The sequence below is a fragment of the Pomacea canaliculata genome, linkage group LG3, assembly GCF_003073045.1.
Source record: "Pomacea canaliculata isolate SZHN2017 linkage group LG3, ASM307304v1, whole genome shotgun sequence".
NCBI lineage: Eukaryota > Metazoa > Mollusca > Gastropoda > Architaenioglossa > Ampullariidae > Pomacea > Pomacea canaliculata.
In genome coordinates this window covers 10,258,153-10,285,635 of record NC_037592.1, presented here as the reverse complement: position 1 = coordinate 10,285,635, position 27,483 = coordinate 10,258,153, and the positions used below count along the sequence as shown (strand labels likewise).

At 36.8% G+C, this 27,483-nt stretch overlaps 2 protein-coding genes across 3 annotated transcripts; one reads left to right on the top strand and one right to left on the bottom strand.

Annotated features, from left to right (window-relative positions):
- The first annotated feature begins 1,670 nt into the window (after nucleotides 1-1,670).
- LOC112560596 (UDP-N-acetylhexosamine pyrophosphorylase-like protein 1) lies at nucleotides 1,671-20,193 on the top strand. Of its 2 annotated transcripts, none has more exons than XM_025232528.1 (11): nucleotides 1,671-1,811; nucleotides 8,720-9,139; nucleotides 9,969-10,173; nucleotides 11,500-11,675; nucleotides 11,957-12,129; nucleotides 12,451-12,644; nucleotides 12,906-13,049; nucleotides 15,433-15,618; nucleotides 15,971-15,997; nucleotides 16,598-16,667; nucleotides 17,105-20,193. In XM_025232528.1, exons 2-11 carry the CDS (start codon nucleotides 8,863-8,865, stop codon nucleotides 17,201-17,203), a joined length of 1,551 nt encoding a protein of 516 aa, XP_025088313.1. In that variant the 5' UTR covers nucleotides 1,671-1,811; nucleotides 8,720-8,862; the 3' UTR covers nucleotides 17,204-20,193. The 2 variants fall into 2 exon arrangements, with proteins under 2 accessions (XP_025088313.1, XP_025088312.1); XM_025232527.1 differs by having other exon boundaries at nucleotides 15,427-15,618.
- Nucleotides 20,194-22,656: 2,463 nt separating this feature from the next.
- LOC112560599 (U2 small nuclear ribonucleoprotein B''-like) lies at nucleotides 22,657-27,323 on the bottom strand. Its single transcript, XM_025232531.1, has 7 exons — nucleotides 27,196-27,323; nucleotides 26,520-26,607; nucleotides 24,775-24,947; nucleotides 24,241-24,359; nucleotides 23,673-23,755; nucleotides 23,294-23,459; nucleotides 22,657-23,161 (listed from the first exon to the last, which is right to left on the bottom strand). The coding sequence occupies exons 2-7, from the start codon at nucleotides 26,581-26,583 to the stop codon at nucleotides 23,002-23,004; spliced, it is 765 nt and encodes a 254-aa protein (XP_025088316.1). The 5' UTR covers nucleotides 26,584-26,607; nucleotides 27,196-27,323; the 3' UTR covers nucleotides 22,657-23,001.
- Between the last annotated feature and the right edge of the window lie 160 nt (nucleotides 27,324-27,483).

Here is a 27,483-nt window from a genome sequence, read left to right as displayed (position 1 = left end):
ACAAACCAAAGCAGAACATAAAATTAACATATAAGAATTAACATTTTCGCTCTATTCGAGTCCATTAATATATCTGTGACCGTCAGGCACCATAACTATATTGTATAATAATCATTAATTTCTTCTTTAAGTGGATGTACATTAAAAATTGTTACGTTTCTTAAGAATGCAGGCATAAATAGCCACATATTCTGTGCAACTGTTTAAATTTATTTTTTACTTATTCTTACGTCCACAATACCCTAAATCAATGCACAACCTTAGTTTCAACCTGTGTCCAGTGAAATTGTTTTTGCCCTACGTTTACTTGCTTCTATTGTGTATTTTGCTGCTCTCAGTCTCGGTAATACGCATAAACTCATGAAAGCATTTTTCTTTCTCTGTCTGTTGGGGGAAGACATGACGCTCATCCCATTCAACAATAGCGGGGGTTCAACACTCCCATACTCGACCTGCCTCTGACGGGGGTTGTCAGCACTTTGATGTTCAAATGCACCTTGTTATAAAACAGAGCTGAGAGTTGCAAGGGTCTTGCACTTTCTAACCCTGAGAGCTGCACGGGTCTTGCACTCGGCGTTTGTTCCGTTCTCGTTTCTCTATTTTGTGTTTTTGTCTCTCTTTTTTCCGCATCTCCGTCCTTTGGCCAAAATCATGTTTTCGCTGACCAAACAGAAACGAACTACAGCTCCTTTGAAATAAAAATAATAAAAATGGTTTACAGGCTACGTGCGTTTGTTCTCTCTCGATCTCTCTTACACACACAATATTTCGAATCAGGCTCTCCAAGCTAGCAGATCAGTAAAACAATATAGAAATATAGAGTTTAGACAGATTTGCGATACTAAGGACATGAATTGTTTCGAGAGTTTGTATTTCTAATAATAAAAAAGTAGCGCACTTTCCCGCCCATTTAAGGCGAGATCGATCAGTTCGATTTCCAGAGTGTGATCGAGGCTCTGGATTCATATCTCGGCTTGGGACACTTTGTATGTGACACATGTTCGCAGGGCTGAGCGTTGGGAGTTTTCTCCAGGTATTCCGGTTATATATATAAGTACTGCAGTTTGAATTCCCCTCAAAGTAATCAAAGTCGTATATAGGATCGGCACGGAAAGTGAGCAGCGAACACACCGAAATGTCGTGCAATCGGTGGTCAATAATGTCGAAAGTACGTACATGTACACTGGTTGTTCTCACGAAAACGGATCTGGCTTTCTTCGTAAATTTGATTAATGACTATAATGTCCTCATGTAATCCGATTTGCGAAAGCTTGACTAGTATTTTCACAAAGAGAAGACATTTCACATGAATGCTTTATATTTTTCACGCACTATTTAGTTTAGTCTGTAAACCGAGACGTTTCACTGGAATGTTTTTCACCCCGACCACTCTTTCTATTTTTTTGAACTGTTCGCCTACAGCCGGTTTCGTCCATAAATAGTTCTGTAGTTGCAGACGCTTATTCGCCCTGGTATTCTTACGCAGGCTTTTAATAAATAAATATTTATTCGCTTCTTACAAATGCTCTAAAGTATATGCTAATGTCAAATAAACATACAAAACTAAAATTTTGCATCGTAAATGTAGGTATTTATCTGACTTTCATAAACATTTGACCATATAGGGATAACTACATTTTCCTGCGGTAGAATATTGTTTGGACGTTGAAGACACGTGTCACTTCCTTTTATGTAGGATCCTAACGATAAAATTGCGGGCGTTAGTGAAGAGAGCTTATTTCACACAGAGAGGCGCCAGGCGAAAACGCGAAGTCAAAATTCATTCATCTTTCCTACACCCACCAAGAAAGGTATTTCGTTTTATTTGTTTCTCCTGGTTTAGTTACATCGCTCAGTGTAGTGCTTCCTATCAGTGGCTAAGGGGGCGCGTCTGCTAGTTCTAGTCAATACAATTACTATAGATTTCTTCAAGAGATTTGGTTCACTGATTTGGTTACACTTTCGAAAGTTTAAAGACATGTCTCACATTTGGGAATAGATTGTAGGTTTTTAGTCTATTTGTTAAAGATTAAACTAAATCGGTGATAGTTTTAATGTTTTGCAAATCTCAGGGGAGGTAAGGTTGTCACCACAGTGAGCTGTGCCGAGAGTTAGAATGAGTTGTCTTCAAGTTAGACAACATTCAGGAACTGTCTGACATTGAGGCTGTCGTTTGTTTCGAAAAAAATGCGAAGCAGTTACCTTTTTTATTTTTATAATTTATTACTATAATAAAACAAATGTTTATGCTACGCTTGTGTTTACAACAGTAACGATGATTTATTGTTATTAGTCTGATTAGATCATCGCTTTAAATGTTTTACAACAAATTGTTTAAGCCATGCATTGTAAGCCAAGGAGTATCAACATCATGGATGTAATACAAGCTCGTGATCAACATAATAAAAACATTACCCCCTTAACTACGTAACAAAGTTTGTGATGCTTTATTATTGCCCTTTGCTGGCAGTTTATTCTACCAACATTATGTTTACTGGAATTTGTGGAAAGCAGAAATTTTAGCCCATTGCAGAGTGTAGTCTGTTAGCTAATTGTATTAGGTTTTTGCTTTTAACGAAATGTTTAAGACAGGTGACAGGAAAATCTAAGTAATGGTCGGGTAATCTATGTTTTAGTACATTGTTATTATTCACTCTTTCTTTATCCTAAATGGATTGTAAAAGAGTGAGTTGACAAAACCAGGAATCCTGATGTATGAAATAGTTTTCTATTTTTTCTGTCTTTCGGTACATGGTAATTTTTTATGACAAGGGTATGTGATGACCATGAAACCAAACATATAATGTATTATGATAATGGAAAGGTGAAAACGAAGGATAATGTGTACAAGTGAATACATTATTATATGCCCAAACAAGTAATAGAATCTAACACAAATTAAAGGAATAGTTTGTGTAAGTTTGTTTTCTGAAATTTGATCCACTGGTTGCATTTAACCTGGAATGCTTATTTTGAATTGCTGAAAACAGATGTTGTTCATGTGACATGGTGACGTCAATGTCTTTTCTTCCTGATTTGTCATGAGCATGAGTGAGTTTACATGTGACTATTGAGTGACCTGCTAATCAGAAGATCACATAGTCATTCTTGTTAAATATATAGCTCCAACACACAGTGATTTATCACTAATATCTGTAAACTGATTATTTTCACACACACACACACACATGTGCTTTAAAAAGTTATGTAGATATTTGAAGACATAGATTTTCTAATGACAGGAATGATGTTTGTAGTATACTCATCACCAGAACATTTCATTGCTTGATGATTGTGATATGGATTTTGTCTCATGGTCAAGATAGTCTTTTTGTCTTGGGATGGGTGTATGTGCAGCAAAAGTTGGATGAAACATTTGAAAGCAATAGGCTGTAATTTATGTGTAGATAAATATAGACAGTCCTGAGCACAGGAGGAATGGTGACTTGATAAAATCTTGCCCAAGTCATGACCTGGCCTGAGGAGTTGTCAGACATCTTCCTCGCTCAGCAGCAAACATCTTTCCCAGCACAACCAAGCATTAAGGCACACAGGAAAGGGCAGGCACTGACCCTGTGTTTAGCCATGAAGCCAAGACAAATTTTTGACAACCCCAGTGTCAGTCAATAGCTCCCCACCTCACATATAAGGAGTTTCTTTTTGCAACCTCCATCTACCCCCACCCTCTTTTTTTTTTTAAGGAAGATGCTGATGGAGGTAACGAGAGAGAGTGTGTGTGTGTGGGGGGTTCAGTTGATGTTTGGGTGTAATGTATGCAAATGCTTTCGTCAAACACTGCTCAGTTCTCACTGGGGCCATGTTGTTTGAAGGTCGATAAGAAGCTGAGGGGATACCTTCGGTGCTGGTGTTGTCTGATACAAGAATGTCGATCTGTGCTGCTGTTTGCCATGGGTCACACCACGGTGGCATTTCTGACCCTGATCCGCCCCTGGATAGCTTTAACACAGCTCTTGCTGAGCAAAAATGCTGGGCCTAAAAGAAAATGTATAGGATAGTAAATTACTCTTTATAAATCAATGTTATACCAACTTTAGATCCTTTTTCAAAAGATGGTCCAACCAGTATAAGAATCAAGCGTGATTAAAAGCAGCGTAAATTTTTATTTCTTTTTGCATTTAAGATAAGGTTTCTCCCCACTGATGTAATTTGAAAAATGACAAACCAGCATTTGCACTGTTTTGATTATTGGGTTTAGCATCTTTTGGTAACAAGAAAACAATTTAGCACATAAAACCTTTTTATACTGTTTAAAAATACAAAACAAAAATAAGTGAAAAAAGTTTGAGCGGCTGGGTGAATGAAATGCGTTGGAAGTCAAGACCAGGGGCTATAGAGAGAGGAGAGTTTAGGAGCAGTAATAAAGGCTTGGTCTTATCAAGTTATATTAAGAATAATAGCACTCCCATGTTACCTTTCAACGAGGAAGTCTTCAGTAATCTACTGTGACAGGTGTGTCACCTTCCAAGAACTTAGTCATGCCTGACCTGCTTTCTTTATTTCACTGCTGATACCTCTATTCAAACAAAGGCATCTTGCCAGATACATGTGCATGAATACCAAATAGAGTGTGCATTTGTGGGCACATTCTGAAATGGGGTTGCACATTTTTTGACATTAAATATTAAAGTGAGCTAAGAGCACAGACAGATAAATTGCCGGATCTTAAAAAAAAAAATGGGTCGCTGGCATGCTGTTAATGGGAGTGTTGGTATAGAATGTCATCCATTATAACAAGCCCAGTCTTCACAGAAGTATTTTAAGCTGGTGTACCTTTCTTAGCCAGAATAATTGTGATTCTCCAAACAGGATATACAATCTTGGATTTTTTTTTTTTTTGGGCTTGTAATTTAGAAGTAAGCCAAAAAAGTCCAGATTATACCGTGTTTGGCAGGTTACTTAAGTAATCGAGATTCTCCATTACTTTTGCTAAGCTAGGTACACCTGCTTGAACTATCTCTGTGAACACTGGTTGTAAGATTCCATGACTGCGCCACTATTGTCTTTGAGATTACAGATCCTGTAAGCTGCACCATTTTACTTGATGGAGCCAAAAACAGGAACTCATTGGTTGTGTTTTCTTAAAATGAACTTTAAAGAATGGATGCAATCCTTTACCAACTATCTCTGCTTTAATCATTATCATTATCATCATATTTACCATACTCATCATCATTATTTTCATAACTGTTGAGGCTCTTTGGTTGGCCTTCAAAAGTTAAACACTGCCCCATTGTACAACAAGAGTTGATGATGATGATGATGTAGTTTTATAGCGCGCCAGTATCCGCATCACAAAGATGCGCTCAATGCGCGGTGATCCCAGCAGCCACCAAACTGCAGGTCAAATGAAAACTTCAAAAAAAAGTTTAAACAAGTGAGTCTTCAGATTTTTCTTGAAAGATCCAATACTATCAGACTCCTTGGTCGAGAGGGGAAGCGAGTTCCACAAAAGCGGGGCTACATTGGAGAAGGATCTGAAACCCGCAGTCTTCTTGTTAGCATTCCCTGACTGAACACTCGGTCGTTCAAGTCTGAAGTGTGCTGCTGAACGAAGGTTCCGCTGGGGTTGGTAACAGCGAATGAGTTCTTGCAGATAGGCAGGCGCAAGGTCGTGAAGACAGCCATAGGTTAAGGTTAACAATTTTGCTCAATTCGCTTCTCCACAGGAAGCCAATGTAGGTCACGAAGTACAGGAGTAATATGGTCAGTTGTTTTCTTTCCTGCCACTATCCTCGCAGCCGTATTTTGCACTCGCTGTAGCCTCGACAACTCGCTCTTTGAAATCCCCCAGAGGCAGCTGTTGGCATAGTCTAATGTAGAACCGATGAGGGAACACAGCAACTGCATTTGCAGTCTTCTTATTAAGACTGGGTCGGAGTCGTCCAAGAGTGCGGATATGGAAATAACATGCCTTGACTACAGAACTGACATGATCAGACATAGTTAGAAGATTGTCAACATAGAGTCCAAGGTTCCGTACGGAGCTGGAGAGAGGAATTCTAGCTTGACCCACTTGGATGGAGTCTAGAGAGACTTTACTAAGGCTAAGCTTGGAACCACATAGCATCGCCTCTGTCTTCTCATCATTAAGCTTGAGTTTATTCCTCAGCATCCATGACTTAACCTCTAAGCAACAATCTTCTACAGCACAAACTGCCTCACGCACCGACTCACTGTCAGTACTAAATGAAAAATAGAGTTCAGTGTCATCTGCAAACATCTTACGGTTCACATTATGCTTCTCAATGAGAGGACCAAGAGTTGAGAATCACTTAGTTATATCCTCAACTCATTACAGTGGGACTGTTAAGTATTATGATGCTCATATTAAAATGCTCATGTCTGTTTACTCCTGAATTTTGGATCCCAGAAATAACACATGAAATATTTGCAACTCTAAAGTATAAATCTGGTTTAGTTCTCATCATTCATCTTTCAATTGTTGTGTCTTCGTTTACTTAGTCTTCTCTCTCCTCTTTTTCTGTCATGATTTTTCTCTCTCCTACCCTCTCGTTGTCCAGTTTCATACAGTTCGTGCAGCACTCATTCATCGTAACAAAGATATTGTTTTTATTTGGGCTCCTGGCCATGCTGGTATCTCAGGCAATGTTCAAGCAGACCAGGCTGCCAAGGCTGCATTTCGGCCTACAGCCTACATTCAGTCCCTATGGCAACGCCACTGGGACACTCTGGGCCAAAATAAATTACATGCCACTCTTCCCTGTCTTTTTGACCGCCTACCTTTCTCCCATCCTTTGAGGTGGGAGGAGGTGGTCCCTGCTAGGACACACCTATGCTATGCAACCACACCTCTTATGAGGTGAACTACCATCAGTTTGTCCGCGGTGTAGGAGAAGTTTTACTGTTGTACATATCATGATTGTGCTGAGCTCCAGATAATTCGCTGGCACTTTTTTTACAGAAAATTCTTTGTTTTCTTTATTCAGGTCTGTCCCTTTGGCAGCAGTCTTTACATTTTTAAGGAGGATAGGACTTAACCATCAGATTTAAGGAATTTTATGTCCTGATGAGTGTTAGTCTTATGGTTTTTTGGTTTGTTTGTGGCTTTTTTGGGCTTCACCACTCCTTTCTACACTTTGCCCACTCTTTTATATATGTTTTACTTTTTGCATTAGTCTTTTAAAAATGTTATGGTTATGTCACTGTGGGGGTTTTGTTCCTAGACTTTTAAAGTTAAGATTACTTTTTGTTGCCGTGATATAGCCTCAGTTGCTGGCATGGCGTTAAAACAAACTCTCCCCATTTTGTTCTCCATTATTTTGTTTTCCTAACATATCTTTTTTTTTTCTGAAGTTTTCATTCTTCTTTTTCTGGCATGAGTCAGTGTTCATCTCATGGGTTTATTTTAAATTTCATAAGTTCTATATAAAGTTCTGTATGTCCTGCCTCCAGCAGCATATCATCTGTGCTTATTTAAGTTTCAAACTTAGTTGTTGTAAACTAGCCTATTTATTTAACAGTATTTATTAACTAGCCTATTTATTTAACAGTATACCCCTGCTACCATACCCCACATACCCCTGCTAGCTACAGGTAGAGTAAGACCAGGAATAGGTGTTGACACAGACTTTGTTATCTATAACATAACTCACAGAGATAGTGCAACAACCCATTTCTCTTGCCAGCTATAGATGATCTTTTGTGTTACGCAGACTAAAAATTTAAAGGAGGCATGAAATTTTCATATATTAGGAGTGTTTGCAGTTTTATACACAGATTCATTTTTGTAAACATCATTCCTGTCCTGTTTCACATTTATGCCACTGCAGTATCCAGCTGTATTGACCTATTGCAGCCTTGTTGCAGATTAAAAAAAAGTGGTTTCTGTCTCTAAAAAAGGTAAAGTTGAGACCAAAAGCCACACTTCAAGATTTTAAGTGTCCCTCTCCTATCCATTTACAACATTATTAGTGAAGCACTTCAAGACGGGCAGTCTTTTGCTGAAATGACAACCACTACTGAGTTTCACTTGGGCCATCACTACAGACAAAAATATATACAGAGACCTTCATTCTTGAGCACCCAAAACCTCTGGTAGCAGTTTTAGTCCCAGATGAATGTAGATAACTTAAAATGTATGTCAGCACTTGAAGGTGTGTCCTTTTGTCTACACATGTTGGTACAAATTTTGTGGACGGTGTGTGTCATCAGTGCTAAATTAGTGAACATAGTTCTAGTTATTAAACAGATTTTCTTCTACAAAACTATCATCAAAATTTCCTGTGATGAGTTAGCTATCATGAGTTTGCTATCATGCTGCACTTCAAAATATCTTTCCATTGCATTTGAGATAAAGACACTGATGATACTTAACCACTGTTGCAAAAATTCATTTCATATTAATCTTCAAGCTATAGGAAGAATGTTTGAGGCAAATACAGACCCTTACTTGTACACAACATGCTCAAATATGCACACATAACACATAACTTAAGATTTGCATCTAAGTTCTCATTATGCTAATAACTGTTACATACAATTATCAACTGCTTGCAGTTTTGTCAGCATTTTGTGCTACTAATATTTCTGCCAGTCTATGTATGCTTGGAACTATCCATGAAAGTTTGCAATGAGGTGTTGATAAAATACATTTATAGTGATAAAAGTGGAGTATGTTAAATTATTTCCTGCATAAACCATGTGGATGTTTACACAATGTATAATTTTTGTATTGCAGTGTTCCTGGAACATCAAAGTGCATTTCTGACCTGCTTGCCTAAAAAAAATTGAAAGATTTAAGCAGCTTAGAGAGCACTTATGACATTCACATATTTCCTGACATCTTGATAGTCTAACCTCAGTGAACAGCAGCGCACAGATATGGAGATTGAGCAACTTCGGTCTTCTTTCAATGCTGCAGGGCAAGGTCATTTGTTGCAATTCTGGGACACTCTCACAGATGTGGATAAAAAGAATTTGGCCAAAGAGTTGTCCAGCATTAACTTAGAGGATGTGAACTCTTATTTTAAGGATGCTGAGCAGATGCTTAAGACAGTTTCAGAGAAGATTGATGATCATCTTCGACCGTTGTCCCCTGAAGTGTGTGGGAGTGTGACCCGCTCTGATCCTGTGAAGCTCAAGGAATATGAGAAGCTAGGTAAGTTACTTTTTCTTTTCAAGGAAGGTTAATCGAACACATCAATGAAAATTTAGCTGTTTAGCAAATGGTGAAATTTATGGGGTTTTTTTCTTTAGAAGTGCAGCTGTCAACTGTCAAGATAAAACTCCTGAAAGTTGAATTAAGAAGAATTTGGTGCTGCTAATTCTCAATTTCCTGTGTTACCATTGCTTGTTGTAAATTTACATCATGAGTTTTGGGTTTGCCCTCTTGCTTTAAAACACATTGCCACCACTTATCACCTCTTCCATAAAGACAGTTCAAGGAAATTTGTATTATCTGTCACATCAAAAGCCTTATTTGAACAGAAATCAAACAGGTAACCATTTTATGCTTATTTATGCTTAGCTGTCAGTCTATCGACCAAATATTTCAGGAGCCTTATTTCTGCTGCTGTTTGAATAACAGCAGTTTGTATCATCATAGTGAAAGTATTTAATAGCTGTAAGAAATAACAGTAAAGGGAAGGGGAGAGATGTAATTTAAACAGACGCAAGCTCCTACGAGTGGGTCGTGGCTGTCATGTGACAGTTTCAGACAAGTGATTCCATTTGGGGTCATTGTAGTATTTGTTATTAATGGGCAGCACTATGGCTTGTATCTAAGAAATAATTCAGACATATACTTTATCGTGTAAGGGAGATAAAAGTAAGGATATTAAATTGGTTGTAATTCATAGTACCAGAGCTTGGGGCTTTATTCTAAAGAATAATGTTTAAGACATACAAATACCCTTTTATTTTGTAAGGAAGATGCAGATGAAGATTTTGAGTAAATTGCTCTTATAATCACTAATGCCTTTCAACAGGTTTAACAGAAATTGGCTCCAATAGAGTCGCCGTTCTGCTACTTGCCGGTGGGCAGGGTACCAGGCTTGGTGTGGCTTATCCAAAGGGCATGTACAATGTCGGCCTTCCATCTGGCAAAACCCTGTACCAGATCCAGGCAGAGCGGATTTTGCGACTACAGAAACTAGGGGAATCTGTAACAGGCAAAACTTGCTGTGTACCATGGTAAGTATCTGCTTCTCTGTTGACAGATGTTTTTATTTAAGATATTTTTTAAAGTTCTCACTTGTATAATTAATAGACTACAAATTTATTTGTTTATTTTATTGTTTAATTTTATTTTAGCTATAGTTAAGTTTAAGATAAAGTTAAAGCACAGGAGCCTATTGATAGTCAGGTGACCAGTGTGTTTATCTTCAAAGCAGAAGCTCACAGGATCAGGGCTCATCTCCTACCCACCCAGTATGAATGAATACCTGATTTATCAGGGAGGTGAAAGTTGGCAGGTGAGAATTGGAATCCACCTGCCACATGCCTTACCCTAGAAATGGTGTACCATTTACACTTGTGGTCAGTAGGCTATGGGACCATTGCATCACCAATGCTTTATTAGCATTTGATCCTTCAAGTGGACCTGTATGCACTGTGCAGTTTTTTTTAAAATAAAATAAGGCTTTTTTTCATTATTTATGGCTCTGGAGTGGGAGTGACTATGTCTGTGTGTTTGAGAGTGAGAAAGGGGCATCTTATCCACCTTTGCTAGAGCTTTTTTTTTTAGGCTTTTTCAGATTGTGATATTTCATAATGGGTCCAAAATGTCAAACACCGGGGATGCGGAGGTGGAGATTCTAGCCCGACTGGCGAAAGCCAGCCAGGCCTTCACCTCACTCAGGAGCACATGGAAGGCAAAAAACATCAGTCAGATAATCAAGCTGAGAATCTTCAAGTCAAATGTGATCAGCACCCTCCTTTACGGATGAGAATCATGGAAGAATACCAAAACCATCACTAACAAGCTTGATGTCTTCCAAAACAGATGCCTCAGGTGCATACTTAACATCTTTTGGCCAAATACCATCACCAATGAAGAACTCCACTGAAGAATTGAAACCAAGCCCATCACCACACAGGTTCAACAAAGGTGTTGGCGATGGATTGGACATGTGCTCAGCCAGCAGACAGCAGACCTCTCCAGAGTCGCCCTATGATGGACTGCAGACGGCCAAAGAAAATGAGGCCGCCCAAAGGAAACTTGGAGAAGAACGGAAAGAACTTGGAAAGGGAGATGAAAGGGCTGGACATGGAGTCACTTGGAGCAGGTTTCAGCTGATCGACATCGGTGGTGGACTCTGGTTGAGGCCTTATGTGCAACCTGATGCACGAAGATGAATAGATAGATAGATATTTAATAAAAATGAAAGTTAAAATAGACAGAAAACTGCTTTAAAAAAAACTTGATGATAATAACATATTACAGTCTTTCTTGTTGTGTTTGTGGTGAAATGCATTTGCAGATAATTAAGCAACTCACACGCTCAGCCTTTTCAACAGGTACATCATGACCAGTGAACACACAAAGGATGCCACAGAAACATTCTTCCGCAACCACAATTTCTTTGGCCTCCGTCCAGAAAATGTCATCCTTTTTGAACAAGGTCTCCTTCCATGCCTCACACTAGATGGCAAGATCATTTTAGAGACTCCTAGCAAGGTAGCACTTTCTCCAGGTAACACGAATACCATCATCCTGTATCTTTTAGTCATTTCTCGTGGATCACTGTTGACAGAATCTTGTGTGTAAAAGGGGGTGGGGATAGATCTGTATATGTTTATGTCATCATCATTGGTGTGATGACAGAAAGAAAAGAAGAGAAGATGAATTTCATTTAACCTGTACATGTTTGTAATTATCACCTGCAGACATTTCTGTTTTTTATGTTAATATTTTGTGTCTGTGTGCACATAAGCTTCATAGTTTGAAGAAGATAACCATGTAAATGTTTAACAGATGGAAATGGTGGGTTATACCGTGCCTTGAAGAAACAAAAAATCTTGGAAGATATGGAAAGGCGTGGCATTGAGTGTATACATGTCTACTGTGTGGACAACATCTTAGTAAAAATGGCTGACCCAGTCTTTATTGGCTTTTGTCGTGGCAAGAAAGCTGAATGTGGCGCAAAGGTAGACATTTTGTCAGAAACTTTCTTGTGCACCTATACCAAAGTGAATTCTTGCTCACATGTGTTTTATGTATTCAAAGATAGATAGTGAAGGTTAGTTCAGTGCTAACAAGTTCATTTCTGGATTGTTTGTGGAACCATCTTAATGCAGAAAGTACTTAAATTAACATATACCTTGAGAGTAAGCATGTTATCTTTATTACTGATTAAATTCACCCATTGTAATTTACTGTATGAAAACTGTTAAATGTTTATACATTTATAATACAGCGTATATTTTTTTAGTACTGCTGTGACCATGCATGTGCATGTGCATTTACAGGTTGTAGAGAAAACAATTCCTCAGGAGGCAGTGGGTGTGGTGTGTAAGGTCAATGAGCGGTACCAAGTAGTTGAATACAGTGAAATCACCTTGTCCACTGCAGAGAAACGTGGTCCAGATGGACGACTAGTTTTTAATGGTGGCAACATCTGCAATCATTTCTTTACCCTGGACTTTCTCAAACATGTGTGCGAGTAAGTAAAATGCCAACGGATGTTCGTGATAGTTCTTTCATTTTTAATAAACTATAATGCTTTTGCCTTTTGGTCTAGTAGCATCAGACTTCAGAGAGTACATACTACATGCAGTGCACTCTCCCAGTGTGATATTTTAAAGAAGTTAATATTGTTGTAAAGAAGTTAAGTTGATGTAAATAAAAAGTCAAATGGAAAAATATAAGCCCTTTCAAACATGTGCTAAATACATTGACTTTGATTTGTTGTGTTGATTTGCAGAAAACCACAGGAAAGCCAGCTGAAACATCATGTGGCTAAGAAAAAGATCCCTTATGTAGATGCTAATGGCAAAGCAGTGAAACCAGATACTCCCAATGGCATCAAGATGGAAAAGTTTGTCTTTGATGTCTTCCAGTTTGCCACGTAAGAATCTAAGGAAATGGGTATAGACAGATACTCCAACCTTTTTATCAAATGGGCTAAACTAACGGTCATTTTATTTTGTTATGAACTGAATAGTATGTAGCAGTTAAGCAGACACAGTATGGAAGTTGAAAGGATGTGAAAAAAATGGGCACAAGATGGTGAGCTCACTGTGTATAACTGAAGATCACAGAACAAAGAGTAGTATGGAATGAAATGTACTGTAAACTTTGTCCTCCATCTCCTCACTGTCACACTTGGTACTATGAAGGAGTTATTGTAGTGCTTCTTTCTGGTTGCCTTGATATATCGCAAATGGCATTTAGCTGGCATAAATTTTTTTTTAAATGCTTATTCGGTCGGAATCGGTATCTATAGTATGCATTGCAGTGAACACTAATCATAGACCTGACCATAGCAGTCATTAATTTTATTGCTGCAGATATACTATTATCTTAAATCCTTCCAACATTGTCTTTAACTGGTTTGCTTTATTCAGTGTGCTTGTGTCTGTTTATATAAATCTGTGTAAAGAGCTGTGCCCAATCCAGATGCTCAGCAATTTGAGGAAGAAGAAACAATTCGTTGTGGCATATTGTCTTTCGATGAATTCTTGTCACAACTATACTTTTTCTGTTGGTATTTAGAGGAAAAGGGTTGAGGGTTGTGATGGATAATACAAGCTGTGAGTTAGACAAGTTAGAACATACCACCCCTTTCCTAATTTATAGGTGCCTTGATAGAGGCTCGTTTATCCTTCAGTATCATGCTCCATAAAATCAAACTATTTCTGTGAATAGAGTTCTCACCACATGGATATGTGATTCACACTTATTGTGAGTGAGCTAAGTTGCATAATTTAAAGTCCTTAAAACACAGGTTTAAACATGGTGCTATGAATACTACTAGGCTTTTACTTGTTGAAGCCAACCACATCACCGTCTGATATACACAGCTGTTGACCAAATGTGATAAGATGTAGCCAGCTATTGAGTTGAGGCTTCACCATTGATCGTAAACACTACCAAATGCTTATATGTGCTTTTGTGGTTGTGCCCTAACCATCCTTCAGATCTGATTAGTCGTTGCACTTTTTTTTTTTTTTGTAAGAAATGATTCTGTTGAAAGAAAACATATTTACATTGAAAATGCAACTACCATTAGACTAGTCAAATGTATATATATTTACAAATATGCTTTTCACCACTTGTCAGCCATGTGATTTTTGAGGCAGCAAAATAGATTAAGAAAGCAAGGCAAAAGATAGCTGTTAAATAGAAATGTAAATCTGTCTTGATTTTTTGTGGCTAAATAATGTTTCAACTCCAGAATAAAGAAGACTGTCTTATGTCTCTTGTTAAGACAAAAGCTTGGTTCATGTTGTAGAAATTAATGCTATTCTTTAGCAAAGCCAGTTTTCTTTTCTTTGTCAGTTACTGTATCACCAGGTCCTCATCATTATTTGAGATATCAGACTAAGCAGTCAACTACTCTTTTTCTTTTCCCTGGTCCTCTACAGCAGCAGGCAAATGAGTCAGGAATGTAGGCTGAAAATTTCTCATGAGCAGCTAGATAAGTTTGATGTTTGCTTACACATTTAGTGGCAGGGTAGCAGTGGTGTGTTGGGATGCCTGCTGATTAAAAAAACTATGCATTAAAATAAACATTGGTGCTGTTAAGGGGCCATTTTGCTTTATGCTTTTAAATGATGCACTAACAAAAGCTTTTTGGTGTGTTTTTGTTTGTGCTGTCCTGTGTCTTCTACATGTGTGTGCTTCCATTGGTGTGACTTGATGCATGTTCATGCCTTTAACAAAAAAAAAAATTTTCACATTTCCCTTTGTTTACCTGTGAATATACTTGGGTGGCTTGTAAATTTTTTTAACTTTATCCTGTTGCTTGAATTCTTCCATGTTTTTGTTTTTTCTATTTAAAACCTGCATGCTAATTTTTATCCATTGCAACTGTCCTTTTCATTTGGTTTTCTTACCTTAAAAAAATATTTATCTTCCACTTTCCTTGTGTGATTAAATCCCTTTTTTATCATTCATTCTAAAATTCCTCTCGCAATGTTATTTTGTAATTTTTGCCTTACCATTCAAACTCTTAACAAATCTAACCACTGCTTCTTACACCCAACTATGTTGAGAGAAAAAAACTGCTCTCTTGTCATGCATGATTTATAAAACACATCTCTTTTGACCATATTTATTGCATGTATCCAAATTTTCTGATTGAAAAAAACTGACTGTCCAATGTGCATGAACTTAATGGACACCTTGCCTGTGCTATTTTATGTAACTTTCCATCTCCAACAAATGTTCCAACCCTGTATGTTGTGTTGTGCTGGGTTTTGTTTGTTGTGGTGCATTAAATGTGACAGGAATTTTGCTGTGTGGGAAGTTATTCGGGAAGACGAATTCTCTCCACTGAAAAATGCAGATGGTGCAGCAAAGGACACACCAACAACTTGCCGCCAAGATTTGTGTGCATTGCATCTGCGGTATGCCATTTCAGCTGGAGCTAATTTCGTTCATGCTGATGGCACACCATATACAACTTTTAAGGGGTGAGATTTCCAAGCTTCTTACCAATTTCATGTTCCAAACCAGAGCTATGTTATGTAAATCATTTTTGTTTAATTATTAAGGGACTGATTTCTTGATTCCCATTGAAAATATAACATCAAAACCAATGAAAAATTAAAAGATAAAAACCAATAATTATTCAGTTTCCATATTCTTTTATAGCTTATTTATATAATATTTCTGCAAAATATATTCCTAAAGCAGTTATGGTTGTCATTCAACATAAGTTTTTCCTGGTATATGTATAATTGTGAAGATAAACAGGTGTGAACATAACTCAATCCTTCATTCTTTCTCATGTTATTTTACTTTTGTTTGCTTTTATTACCACAGCAAGCAGCCCAGTAACAATGGTGACTGGTGAGTAATTAAAGTCTTTAAAAGACTAGCGCCTCACTCCCTTAAACTTATAAATAAGTGTGAATGTGTGTGGGCATGACTACTCCTTTTCTTTCTGCTAATTTTTTTTTTACACTGTTGTTAGGCGTCAGCTAAGACTGCCCATGACATCCTACACTACCTTGGAATTTAGCACTCATGTTTCCATCTCCTGTCACTTTTCGTTCCTGTGATTTTGTGTAGCTGGTTGTGGGGAAAAGGTGTTTATATATATATTTAGGGAAATAGAACCTTTTTTATTTTCCCACATGTATATTTGCTGAGGTATTCAGCTTTCCTGCCATTTATTTTCTTCATCTTCATGTATTTATTTTTTACATTATATGATTTTACAAAATTCCTGAAGACCAAAAAAAAAATTAACAATAAATTAAGCATTTTAACTTTTTAAGTTACTTTTACTTTTTTATTTCACATTTTTACCAACCAAAAAAGAGTCTTAACAGTAGTGCTCATCAGGACCTTAAACCTTGGCTGTCAGGTCCTTGATATGTGTTTTCAACTTATTATGCTTAAGTGGCCAGAAATAAGATATATTAATTTGGGTTTTCACTTCATCAGCGTAAGTACCAATGGCCTGGAAGACATTCCAGTGTGTGAGATCTCTCCACTTGTTTCTTATGCAGGAGAGGTGAGAAAAATTTTTATTAACTTTAGGGTAGTGACATTGACTATGTTCAGATGTTTGGAGGGGAAGGTCAAGTGTTTCCTTGGCATTTGTTTTTAAACTGACAATAAGTTACAGCATTTATTGAAGCAAAATGAGTTTTAGATGGCTGCTTGAGGGAATTCCTTGATCCATATATAAAGGTGCAAAGGTTATTAATGTCTTTAAACATCAGGATTTCTTTATTTTTATATATCTTTTGTTAATCTTATATAAATATATATTTACAAAATCTGGTGTAATTGTTTACTTTTTGATAATTGAATCTATTCCCTTATCACCTAAAATTCTTTTACGATGTAGCCTTTCTGTACATGCAAGGCTAGCATTTAAGTTTATTATTCTGTTAAAATGTTCTTGAAGATTGGTTCACCATGGCATTTGCTCAACACATATTTCAGGGCCTTGAGGATCTCAGTGGAAGAAAGTTGCAGCCCCCTGTGGTGATTGAAGCAAAAGCAGATGGGCAAGGAATAGATGTGAGAGAAAATGTTCAGTAAACAACAGCACATCATAAAAAAAGCTGATTGACATTTGTCATCTCAACCCTATCACATAACTGAAGAAAACTGCTGCACATTGCTATCAACACACAATGGCCAGATTTTGTGGAACACTTTGTATGGTGCCATGCACTGAAGGAGAGAGGGAAGATACCTTTCTGTGGATGTAGACCTGTAAACAAAGTCTGCCAGCAAAGTCTACCAAATACTAATGTCACAAAGCTCTGCACTTAGTGATTGTACAAAATCCATGCATTTAAGGTCATCTTCAAGAGGTCAAAGTTTGCAGGTCTCAGGGGTACACTGCGTTGTTGCTATGTTTTGTCTGTTGCATAGCAGGAAGCTTGGAAGCATCAGGATCAGAAATATTTCATGGAATTTTTTTGATTTTTTTTTTGGGGGGGGACCTAGAGATTATTACCATAATGATAGGTCTCTCTTGAGTGTATACCCTAGAGTTTCACCACAAGGTATGGATATCAGAAACTGTATACCTTCTGAAGAAAACCAAGCCTTACAGCTACAATTGTCTCACCAGCCACTTTTACTGTGGTCCAAGCTTGTTTGAAAGGAATACCACAATCCGTGTGCACAGAAACAATTTAATAGAGACAGTACTAGATAAGTTGTATTTGGGATCAGGCTTCAGATATTACAGTTAAATTCATTATACATCTCTGTGGGTTTAAAAAAAAAAAAAAGAAGATATAGACAGCAAAAACTTGTCAAAATAATTATCGTATTTTCTTTCATAAGATAAACCTGTTTTGTGGTTGTATGTTTTTGTCTGTTGTATTTTTTATTATTAGCTTGTTTCATGTAGTTGCAATCAATATTCATTTACAATCATAATTTATATTGGAGTTTTAAAAAGTACTTGAGCATCATTTTGGTGCTGATAAGAGATGCATTTCATCACAAACAGTTGATCATGACAGGTTTTTAAAAAGGAGAACAGTGTCAACTGGACCTACTAGCTACACATCATTCAGGTTGTTCCAAAATTGTTGATTGATGGTTGCCATACAGGGTCTGAGAGAGACTTTGTCTCCTCTTTCAAGTGAAAAAGGAAGTACAGAGTATCAGGTTCCTAACTAGCTTATGTCTGTTACCACAAAAGCATGGACTTTTTTTTTTTTGTTGTTATGTCACTCCGTTAGGAGCTGCATTTTAAGTTTCTGAGTGGCAGTAGTGATCACATGTGAGAATAGTGGTAAGCTGCATTCTTGTATGATCAAGAAATGGTGCAGAAGCATTATTTAAACTAAACAACCAAAAAAGTGAGTGTCCCATACTTCATGACTATGCAACTGGTTCTGGAAAAGGACTTCAACTGTACATACAGCTATTTACATTATGGTTGTGGCTGTTGATTTTATCATGATGTAGAGAAATGATTACAGACTTTTGTCTTTGGGGATTATTTCATAAATGCTCCACCCAAGATAAATCTGACAAGTTTGGGTTCTCCCTAACAGTGCCAATAAGCCTGTTATTGTAGTGTATAAGCTCGTATTGATGGTGGTGGTATACGGCTGACGTTTCATGTTAAGGTGCCATAGCAAAATAATTCAGAGCACTTGGTTCCTGGTAAGGCATATTAAACGTTTTATTGATCAAATTTATCACCTGGTTGTTGGGATGGATTTCTATTTATACTTGCAGTATACTGGTTTTGAGAAGCAGGCCTTGGGTATATTTTTGATGTTTTGCTTTGTATATCTAAGTGCTTGGGTTTGGCATCTTATTTAAATCACTTTTTCATGTGGACTTAAAACTGCCCAATGCTAGAAGAATTTGGAATGTTTGTATTTTATTTTTTTGCTATGGATGAATACTGAATATTCCCCTACTACTGCAACAAAGCATTAAGCATGCCTACATATGCCACTGATGTTTCTGCGGACATTTTGACACTTGCTCATGCATGTACGTGGTTCTTAGTGACTTTTGTGTTTTGTACTTAAGTTTACATATCTTCCTAATCAGGGTTTAAACCATCACCATTAGCAAGTAACAATCAAACCTGACAGTAGAATCATATTTAGACAACCCAGTTAACATGTGCCAGTCACGTTTGTTGAACTGTATAATCTTTATTTTTCTGATTTGAAGCTGATGAACATTATAGATATGTCAGTTCAGCGTGCCTCTACCATTGTTTTCCTGTTATTAGGGAGGATATTTTACATACAGTTTCATCTGTTGTGGATGAAACAGTCATGTGCATAAATTTACCTCCCTTTGTTATCTCAAATCACATTTCCAAGGGCGAGAGGTTACATTTATGTGGCCTATTTCTTTTTTTCTTTTTTTAAGTGATACAATTTGCCCATATTTTTCTTCAACTGTGCTTGTTTTGGAGCAGTTATAGAAGGTTCTGCAATAAAGCACACTGGATTTGTTTTTCCAAAGGCTTCCAGTCCCTACAAATTGCCATGTTGCAGATATGATCTCTATGATTCAACAGATATATGTAACAAATCTGTTTATCAGAGCAGCAGACATGTATTTTATGGCTAACCACATTATGAATCATCGGCAGAAATGGCCTTTTTGTATGCTGCTATATGAATCTATCATTTTTTTGTTCACAAATGGGACCATTGTACATTTTAGAGCAGCCTTATTGCAACTCTTTATGCAGTTTAACATTGTTTTGTAAGTTGTAAATTTCCCTCACTTTGATCCCTTGCTTCATGTCATCAAGGAAGAAGTTGCTATGGTTCTTTTGATTCTGCCTTCACTTCTTTATTCTCTGCTGCACTCCTTCAAACACTTTTTCCCCCTTATCTCTAAAATTGAAAAATCACACCAATGGTCGATCCATTTTTAGCTGCCATTGGGACCATTACCTTTACTGATGGACTGCACTCAAACTGTGCCCTAAACACAGTGAAACTGATTTGCAGCCCTACAACCATGCATGTGTGGGACTATTTTTGAGGACTGACAAGAAGCTTAAATTAAATAATAACAAAACTGAAGTCATGTATTTGGGTCATTCCTTTCTGTCTTTTAGGCAATAAGTTTGTGGACTTTAGAGTTGAGGTACCTCTCCAAACTAAAATATCTTGATAAGCTTTTTTCCATGCAACATTTTATTGTATCTGTTGAAAACTACCAGTGCAAGAGTTGTCTTTGCATTAGTTACTTCACGAACTTGTATTACTGGACTGCTGGCAGACTATTTTTTCCAGTTAACTGCTAAAACGAGGCATTAGACGACAGAACTTCCCAATTATTCACATTCTTTGTTTAGGATTGCCGAGACTAACAGTGGATCACTTCGCAAGACGCTAAGCATTGGTCTTGGCAGACAGACAGACAGCAATCCACCTATACACGTCCATGGTTACTTTTAGGACTTGACTACTTTATTTCTGCCTATCTGTTGACCTGATCATCTGTTTGCAAAGAGTTTAGAACAATGCTACACACTTCATTTTCCATAAAACTTAAGCATGAGCACACTACGTTTGCTCAGAGAACTTCGTTGGTTTCCAAGAAGTTTGTATGCAGTACAGAAAAATTGCAACTCTAGCGTTTTGCTTTTTTGAGAGCACACTACCATCCCATCTTTCCCCAATTCTTAACCACTTATTTTCCTTGTAGGCTGTCTGGAATTTCCTTTTCTTTTAGCTGAGACATGCATCACCAGCAGCTGAGGACACTTGCTTTTAACCGATAGGAAGTGCTTGGTTTAGGTAATGCAGAGCCTTGTTACGCTGTTTTTATCATCTTATTTGGTTGGGTGGTCGTTTGAGTTTCCTGTGGTGCCAGCAACTAAGGCTACATCACAACATGAGTCATAAAGAAACAGCACTCTTTAAGCAATATTTTAAAGTTTTACTAACGTAAATGTCTGATGTCTGCTAAGTCTTTAAGTCAATCCTGTAGATCCACCAAGAACAGTCTGCCATGCATAAGCCAAAACATAAAGGCATTTACAGTTTACATTTCTGAAGTTTATACTCTCCACACAAAGGTCTTGTTATATATTTTGTTTGCAGACATCACGACATTTAAATTGAGGAATGAAAGGCTCTTTTAATTCATAAGCAATCTTTTCTTGCGTATCTTTTCAAATAGAAGGGGTTTCTAAAAGCTAAGGAAAAGAATAAATGAGAAGAGAGCAATTGAGCCTCTAGATCTTACATTTTACTTTAGTCACTTCATGTTGTTTTTTTAATTTACTTTTGACCTTCCCAGGACAGAGTGTCACATGGCTTTAAAGGCATTATCAAAGTAAACCAAATGATGTCACATCATGGTCAACTTTGTCAGCAAAATTTATTTAAAAAAAATTTTTTTTGAGGACTTATTGTGCAGCCATGGGCAACTGTCTTTTTTTTCCCCCAATGTACTGTGACTGTTAAGAGGAATATTTAGCAGTTTTTACAACAATTACAATATTCTTTTCTAAATCTGGACTTTATATTTATAAACATTAAATGACATCTGTGATACATGTTGACTTATTAGACAGGTATTCTGAAAAGTACAGTAATAATGCACTATAGCTTATAAAAATAAAAATTCTATAACATTATTTAACACTGGTGTAAAGGCTGTCATCATCAGTGAATGTACCATATACAGGTTGTGAAGTGAGGTTGAGTAACTTTACATTTATTTTTCGTGTGAGACTAGCATTTTGATGACCTCACTGAATGTGGGTGCCTGATTTCAATGGTGGCAGTCTCTGCCTCAGTTTTAGATGCAATTCAAAATACTGTCATTTAACTATTTCCTTTTCGTTCATTTAGCCTTGTCAGTTTTTACATACAATGTTGCTTTTTTGGCATCCTGAGAACTAGCCATAGTTCACCTCTTTAAGAATCAATCATTGCAATCACAGATCAACCCCCCCCCCCCAAAGAAATGAAGCATAAAGATTCCCCAAACCAAACACAAGTGCACTGCTGTAAGAAAGCCTTACAGTTCAGTTAGGAATGCCTTATTTTATATGCAAACATGGCATATGATGGCTGAGGGATGTCGAAAATAAAAGTTAACAAAAAAGCATGATTTGGTGGCAGAGGAACAAAGGGAATAACTACTGACCTAATTAGACTTTAAATGGACCATCATAGACTTTCTTGATTTTGCTTTTGACCACAGGAAGAGTAATCCTGAGAACTTACCAAGCATTTATCTCCCAACATGCTCACTGAGTGTAACTGCAAATATCTTCTGTATTCATCTGCAGGGATTCATTGGCAGTTTGTAATAATACATCGTGCATATGCAGGGTAAGTGTACGTTGGATCAAGTACAATCACCCCACCCACTTTCTCAATATTGAGCTTTTTAAAATTTTGATAGGTTTCTTCTAACTCAACAAATCCCCCAGATATACAAATGCTCTTTCATACAACAGGTATTGCTGAAATGTTTGATGGTCATGAAGCAGAAGCAGCCAAAACATGAATAGATCACAGTATTACTAACAAATTCAAAATAAGTTTATTTATAAAATTCCATTTCTCCACATTTAAGTTATGAAACTGGCACGAGTGCAATGCTGAAGAGGGCCAACCTCAGTGCAAGGCCAGGGACAAACAACTCTTACCAGGATGTTTGCCACTGCTGGCATTGGTGCAATGTTATGCCTTTTCAGCCTCTGTGCCATTCCAGTTCATATATAAACAAATGATCATTCAACCAAATCATGTTCTGAACTGTTTACACACTCATTCACCCTAAACTGGCATTACTTATCACCCATAGGTGAGCAAGAAAGATGAAAACAAAAATGGAGCACTAACAAAACCATAATCATTACAGTGAGATTATTTCTTGGCAAAGGTAATTTTCATAGCATTTGATGGTGTGATCTTGAATCCTTGTAGAGCATCTTTAGCAGCACCTGCCTGCATATCTGTTTCAAACTCAACAAAGGCAATGTCATGACGACCTGGAACCAAACGGACCTCCTTGAATCCTGGGAACCTGCACAACAAAAGATCTTGCTTTATCATACGTAAAATATTTTAAATGCAAGGTCCTTAAATACACAAATACAAGTATGCATCCACACAGGTGTTGTCACACATTTCGCTCACACTTGTAAGATTTACTCACTGGTTAAAAAGCATGGACAACATGAGTTCATTGGTCTCCTCAGGGAGGTTGGTGATGAAAAGAATCTGGTTGGGAGGCTGTTCTGGGATAGCTGGAGCAGGCACAGCAGGAACAGCACCAGCAGAAGTCATGGTTGGTGCTGGTACAGGGACGACTGGTGGTGGACCTGCATGCCCAAAACCTTATTAGTAAATGCCTTGGAAATAACAATTGCAATACTTTGCTGAGAAATGTATAAAACAGGTAGAAATGACAATTATAAGTTGTCGTGCAAAGGATTAAAATTGTTTCCCTAATGTAGAGAAACTAAGTTATGCTGCTGCTTCCAATAAAGCATTTGGAAAAAATCCTGCTTGGATATATGTCATAATGGACATACCTCGCACTGCAGGGGGCTGAACAACACCAGGCATCAGTGGCTGGACTGCAGGTGGCACCACGTTTGGACCACCAGCAGCTGTCCTGTGTATACAGCACATAACGTATAATGGTTTGCTTGCTAATCCTTAAGCTGAAAACCACACTCTCCTGGTATACCCCACAAATCAAGCTAATCCTATTAAAAAATTAGGGATTTGTATTATGAAAACAAATTTTGATGTGAAATTCATGTTTTAGGATAAAATGAAGTCATCTTAGTTCTACCAGTCCAACATCCAACAATTTACAGGCTAATTAAAAATGAGCTTTTTGGTGCGGCCTATTTTTAGAGGGATTTTTGAGGTGCGATTCCTTGGTGTGGACAAAGTTATATGATAACATACAGCAAGAAAAGATAATTTTGAACTTTTGAAAAAGCTACTTACTCAGGCTTAAAATGTGTATATGTAACCATGAAAACTGGGTGATGCACTCTACAAAAAGAACTTTAGATACTTTCTAGCTTCTAATAACTATCTACCGAAAAACATTTAAATAAATTTTGCATTTTATGGACAAAGCCTTACTTTTTCTTCTTCTTGCGAGCTCCTTCCTCATCGTGATCACGCTTTCGTCGCTCTCCTTCTACATAAGTGCCCTTCATTTTGGCAATGATGTCTGAGTCTTTCTTGGAAAACTGGATTCTCTGTAGGATTACCAATTAAAACATTTTAACCAAACTCCCACAAACAACTTTGTGAAATATAAATTTTTTAATATTTTCTGATAATGTGCACAGTTTTGATGTTTTATCTGCCTCCTCATTACAACAGTTTCACTAGGCACTAACTTTACAGTAAAACTGAACTTAATATACAAAAGATGGACTATTATACATAATACAAAAGGAGGATACAAAGAGAATACATAACTCAACCTGAGATCAGTGTGATTCAAAATGATACATAATACATGCATACAAGATTGTAAATAACAAAAAAATGTGTGCACAACTTGTAAAATTTAACTTATTTCAAAACTTGCTGAGACATATCTAGATAATAATAGTACTTTATTGGTTTCCAAATAACTTTAGAAAAATATGAAATACAAATACATACCATGGGTTTATCATAAAATGGAAAACCCTGCATAGACCGCAGTGCATTTGCAGCTGAATTTATTTCCTTGAAGATGACAAAGGCCTGCCCACGCATTTTGAGTGTCTTGAGGGCGACAATATCCAGAATCTGACCAAACTGTGAAAAAATGGCATACAGGGATTTCTTCAGCTCTGGAAAATAAAATGGAAAAATACCGGCATCAGTTAAAAAACCATCAGTTAAGAACATTCTTCTCTAAGCCAGTTTTATAAGTTTTAGTTTATTTTATTCCTTGTTATTCCTCGAGGAGCATAGGACTGCAACACCTTGCCAGTGGATCTGGTTTTGGGCAGTTCTTCCCCTCAGTTTGGGCCATGTGGTTCTGATGTCCTTTGCCTTGCTCTCTATTGTTCTTTTCCTGTCTACTTTGGTCTCCCAGTTTTATAAAAAATGATAATAATAAGTTTTGTGTTAGTATGTTCTTTAGTGCAGAGCAGAAAATTTCTACACAAAAATGTTCAAACGACTGAACTGAATTGTTTTACCTTGCACATCATGTGATATGCAAATGGAGGTCATGAGTAGAAAAACAGCATCAACACCTTCTATTGCTCAGTGTTTACAGCAGAATTTCTGATGTTCGTTTTAATAGTTAGGGTTATTGACCTTGTTAACCTTTATCAGTAAAAGCACACCTTAGCCAGTCTGGACCTGACCCCACCTAAAATTTTTAGCAAGATATGGAGGATAGCAACTATAGCATAATGTGGGTTAAAGTATGGGCAATGCTATGTTTGCAAATGCCCCTTATTTTAAACAGATCTCTATCAGCAACTGGCACTGACTAGTTTACAAAAATTAGTAAACAACTTATAGTAACATGAAAACTGTGGTTATATTTATAGTCCCAGTCTTGTTGTGACCATCAAAACTCAATTACATGTACCTTGCTTCAAAACAAAAAAGTAACATTTCAGTAATGACTCAATGGGTTGTCACTTAGAAGGGTAACAGGTGATCTAAATTACATTGTTTACAATCTTTAAATAAATTAAAAACCCCTATTTAGAATTATTCTCCTGATATTCATGCAAGTCGGACTTTATTGATGTTTCTAGGGGCCTATCATCATATCCTCTAGCTACTTAAGGCTTGCTATTAATTTGGTCTAGATTTTAAATGACAGTCTTTGTTTATTATTTAACTGAAGGTTTGTTTTAAATAAATATGCAGAGATATTGTACTCTTCATCTTGTCAATATATAATCACACACACAAAAACCCCATGGGTATGGGTTTTTTTGATCTTGTCTACATTCTATGACGCACACAGAAAGAAGAGGTCTTACACAGGTCCATCCACTACATTCTGAACATTAAATATCAAGATTCTTTAGAAGTGGGATTCATACCTGACGACAGTTCTGTTGACACACTACTGTAGTCAGATATACATATTGTAATAATGAAGTGGATAAATATGTATATTTTAAGAAAGCATGCACTTCTCAGCTGCAGAGTAGACTCAATGTGCTAAAAAAAATAAAAAATAAAAAGCATATCTTCAAACAGACTAAATATAATTATAACCCTAACCCTTCCAGTAATGGTGATTGAGCATTGGCTAATTGTCATCCACACATTTTAATGAGGTCTTCTGAACAGCTAAATAAGCTGTCAATTAAAAAAACATGTAATGTTTAACACACCTTGTACCTCAATGTACAGATGCATGTAAATTCTTAAAAAGAAAAAGGTCTTACCATCTTTCTTGATCTTTTCATTCAGATTGTTAATGTAGATAGTATGGCTAGGCTGAAGGGACATGGTTGAAGATTACTGTCCAGCAAACTAAAGAAAAAATAAATGCATATTAACTAACCAAAAAGTAACAAAATCATAATTTTATTTTAAAATTCACTTGCAAAATAAACATTAAATTAGTAATTATAATTGTTTTCCTGTAAGGATACCTGAAAAATCCTTATTTAAAGATATATTTAATGCCTGTCCCTTTATGTTCACATTTTCAGGCGTAATTGGCTACTGATTCTTAGTAAAACTGTCTAGAATTAGTAGTAACTAATTTTCAAGTTTTCTAACTCGGAACAAATCGACTAGGCTTTCTACATAGATAACGAGTGTAAAACAAACTGTTCAGCGTCAAGTCCCTTCAGCTTTGAAAACGAAACTCCTGCTGGTAAACTATTTTAGTCTTTTGCCAGTTGTTTCAATTTTCTCCTCAGCGATGTTTTGCAGTAATTATCCAAAAGTGCGAAAAATCTGACTTGTGAAATAGCCAAAATGTCATTCCACATTATTTTTACACGAAAACTGCTATCGTAGTCAAAAGGAAGACTAAGTTTAATCTTAATATTCATCCATGCATTTTTTCCTGATATACAAATAAAATAAATGTGAAATCATTTCTTTACATACCTTACAAGGGACTTAGAGAAGTCGGCTTATATAATATAACCAAGGACTTGGAAAAATTTTGTACCGAATACGGTCCACGCGCTTTTGCCTTTGTATTCACTTCCGGTTGATAAAAAAAATACATTATCTAAAAATCCTTATATTAATTACTATATTACAATTTAAATGATTAATAAGTATTTTAAGCATTATAAATGAAATTGGCCTATTTTTATACAACGTTTCTATTCTAGTGTAGTCTCGAGGTGTCGATATTGGATACAGACATCTTGAGCACTCTCCGGGAGG

Bases quoted from the DNA above. Each gene is read 5' to 3' on its own strand.
- LOC112560596 (XM_025232527.1), top strand. From the start codon at position 8,863: ATGGAGATTGAGCAACTTCGGTCTTCTTTCAATGCTGCAGGGCAAGGT. The intron at 11,676-11,956 runs GTAACACGAATA...AATGTTTAACAG, and splicing joins CAAGGTAGCACTTTCTCCAG to ATGGAAATGGTGGGTTATAC. The intron at 15,998-16,597 runs GTGAGTAATTAA...TCACTTCATCAG, and splicing joins CCCAGTAACAATGGTGACTG to CGTAAGTACCAATGGCCTGG.
- LOC112560599 (XM_025232531.1), bottom strand. From the start codon at position 26,583: ATGTCCCTTCAGCCTAGCCATACTATCTACATTAACAATCTGAATGAA. The intron at 23,756-24,240 runs GTAAGGCTTTGT...CTGTATACACAG, and splicing joins GCTCGCAAGAAGAAGAAAAA to GACAGCTGCTGGTGGTCCAA. The intron at 23,460-23,672 runs GTATGTCCATTA...TTGGGCATGCAG, and splicing joins TCAGCCCCCTGCAGTGCGAG to GTCCACCACCAGTCGTCCCT.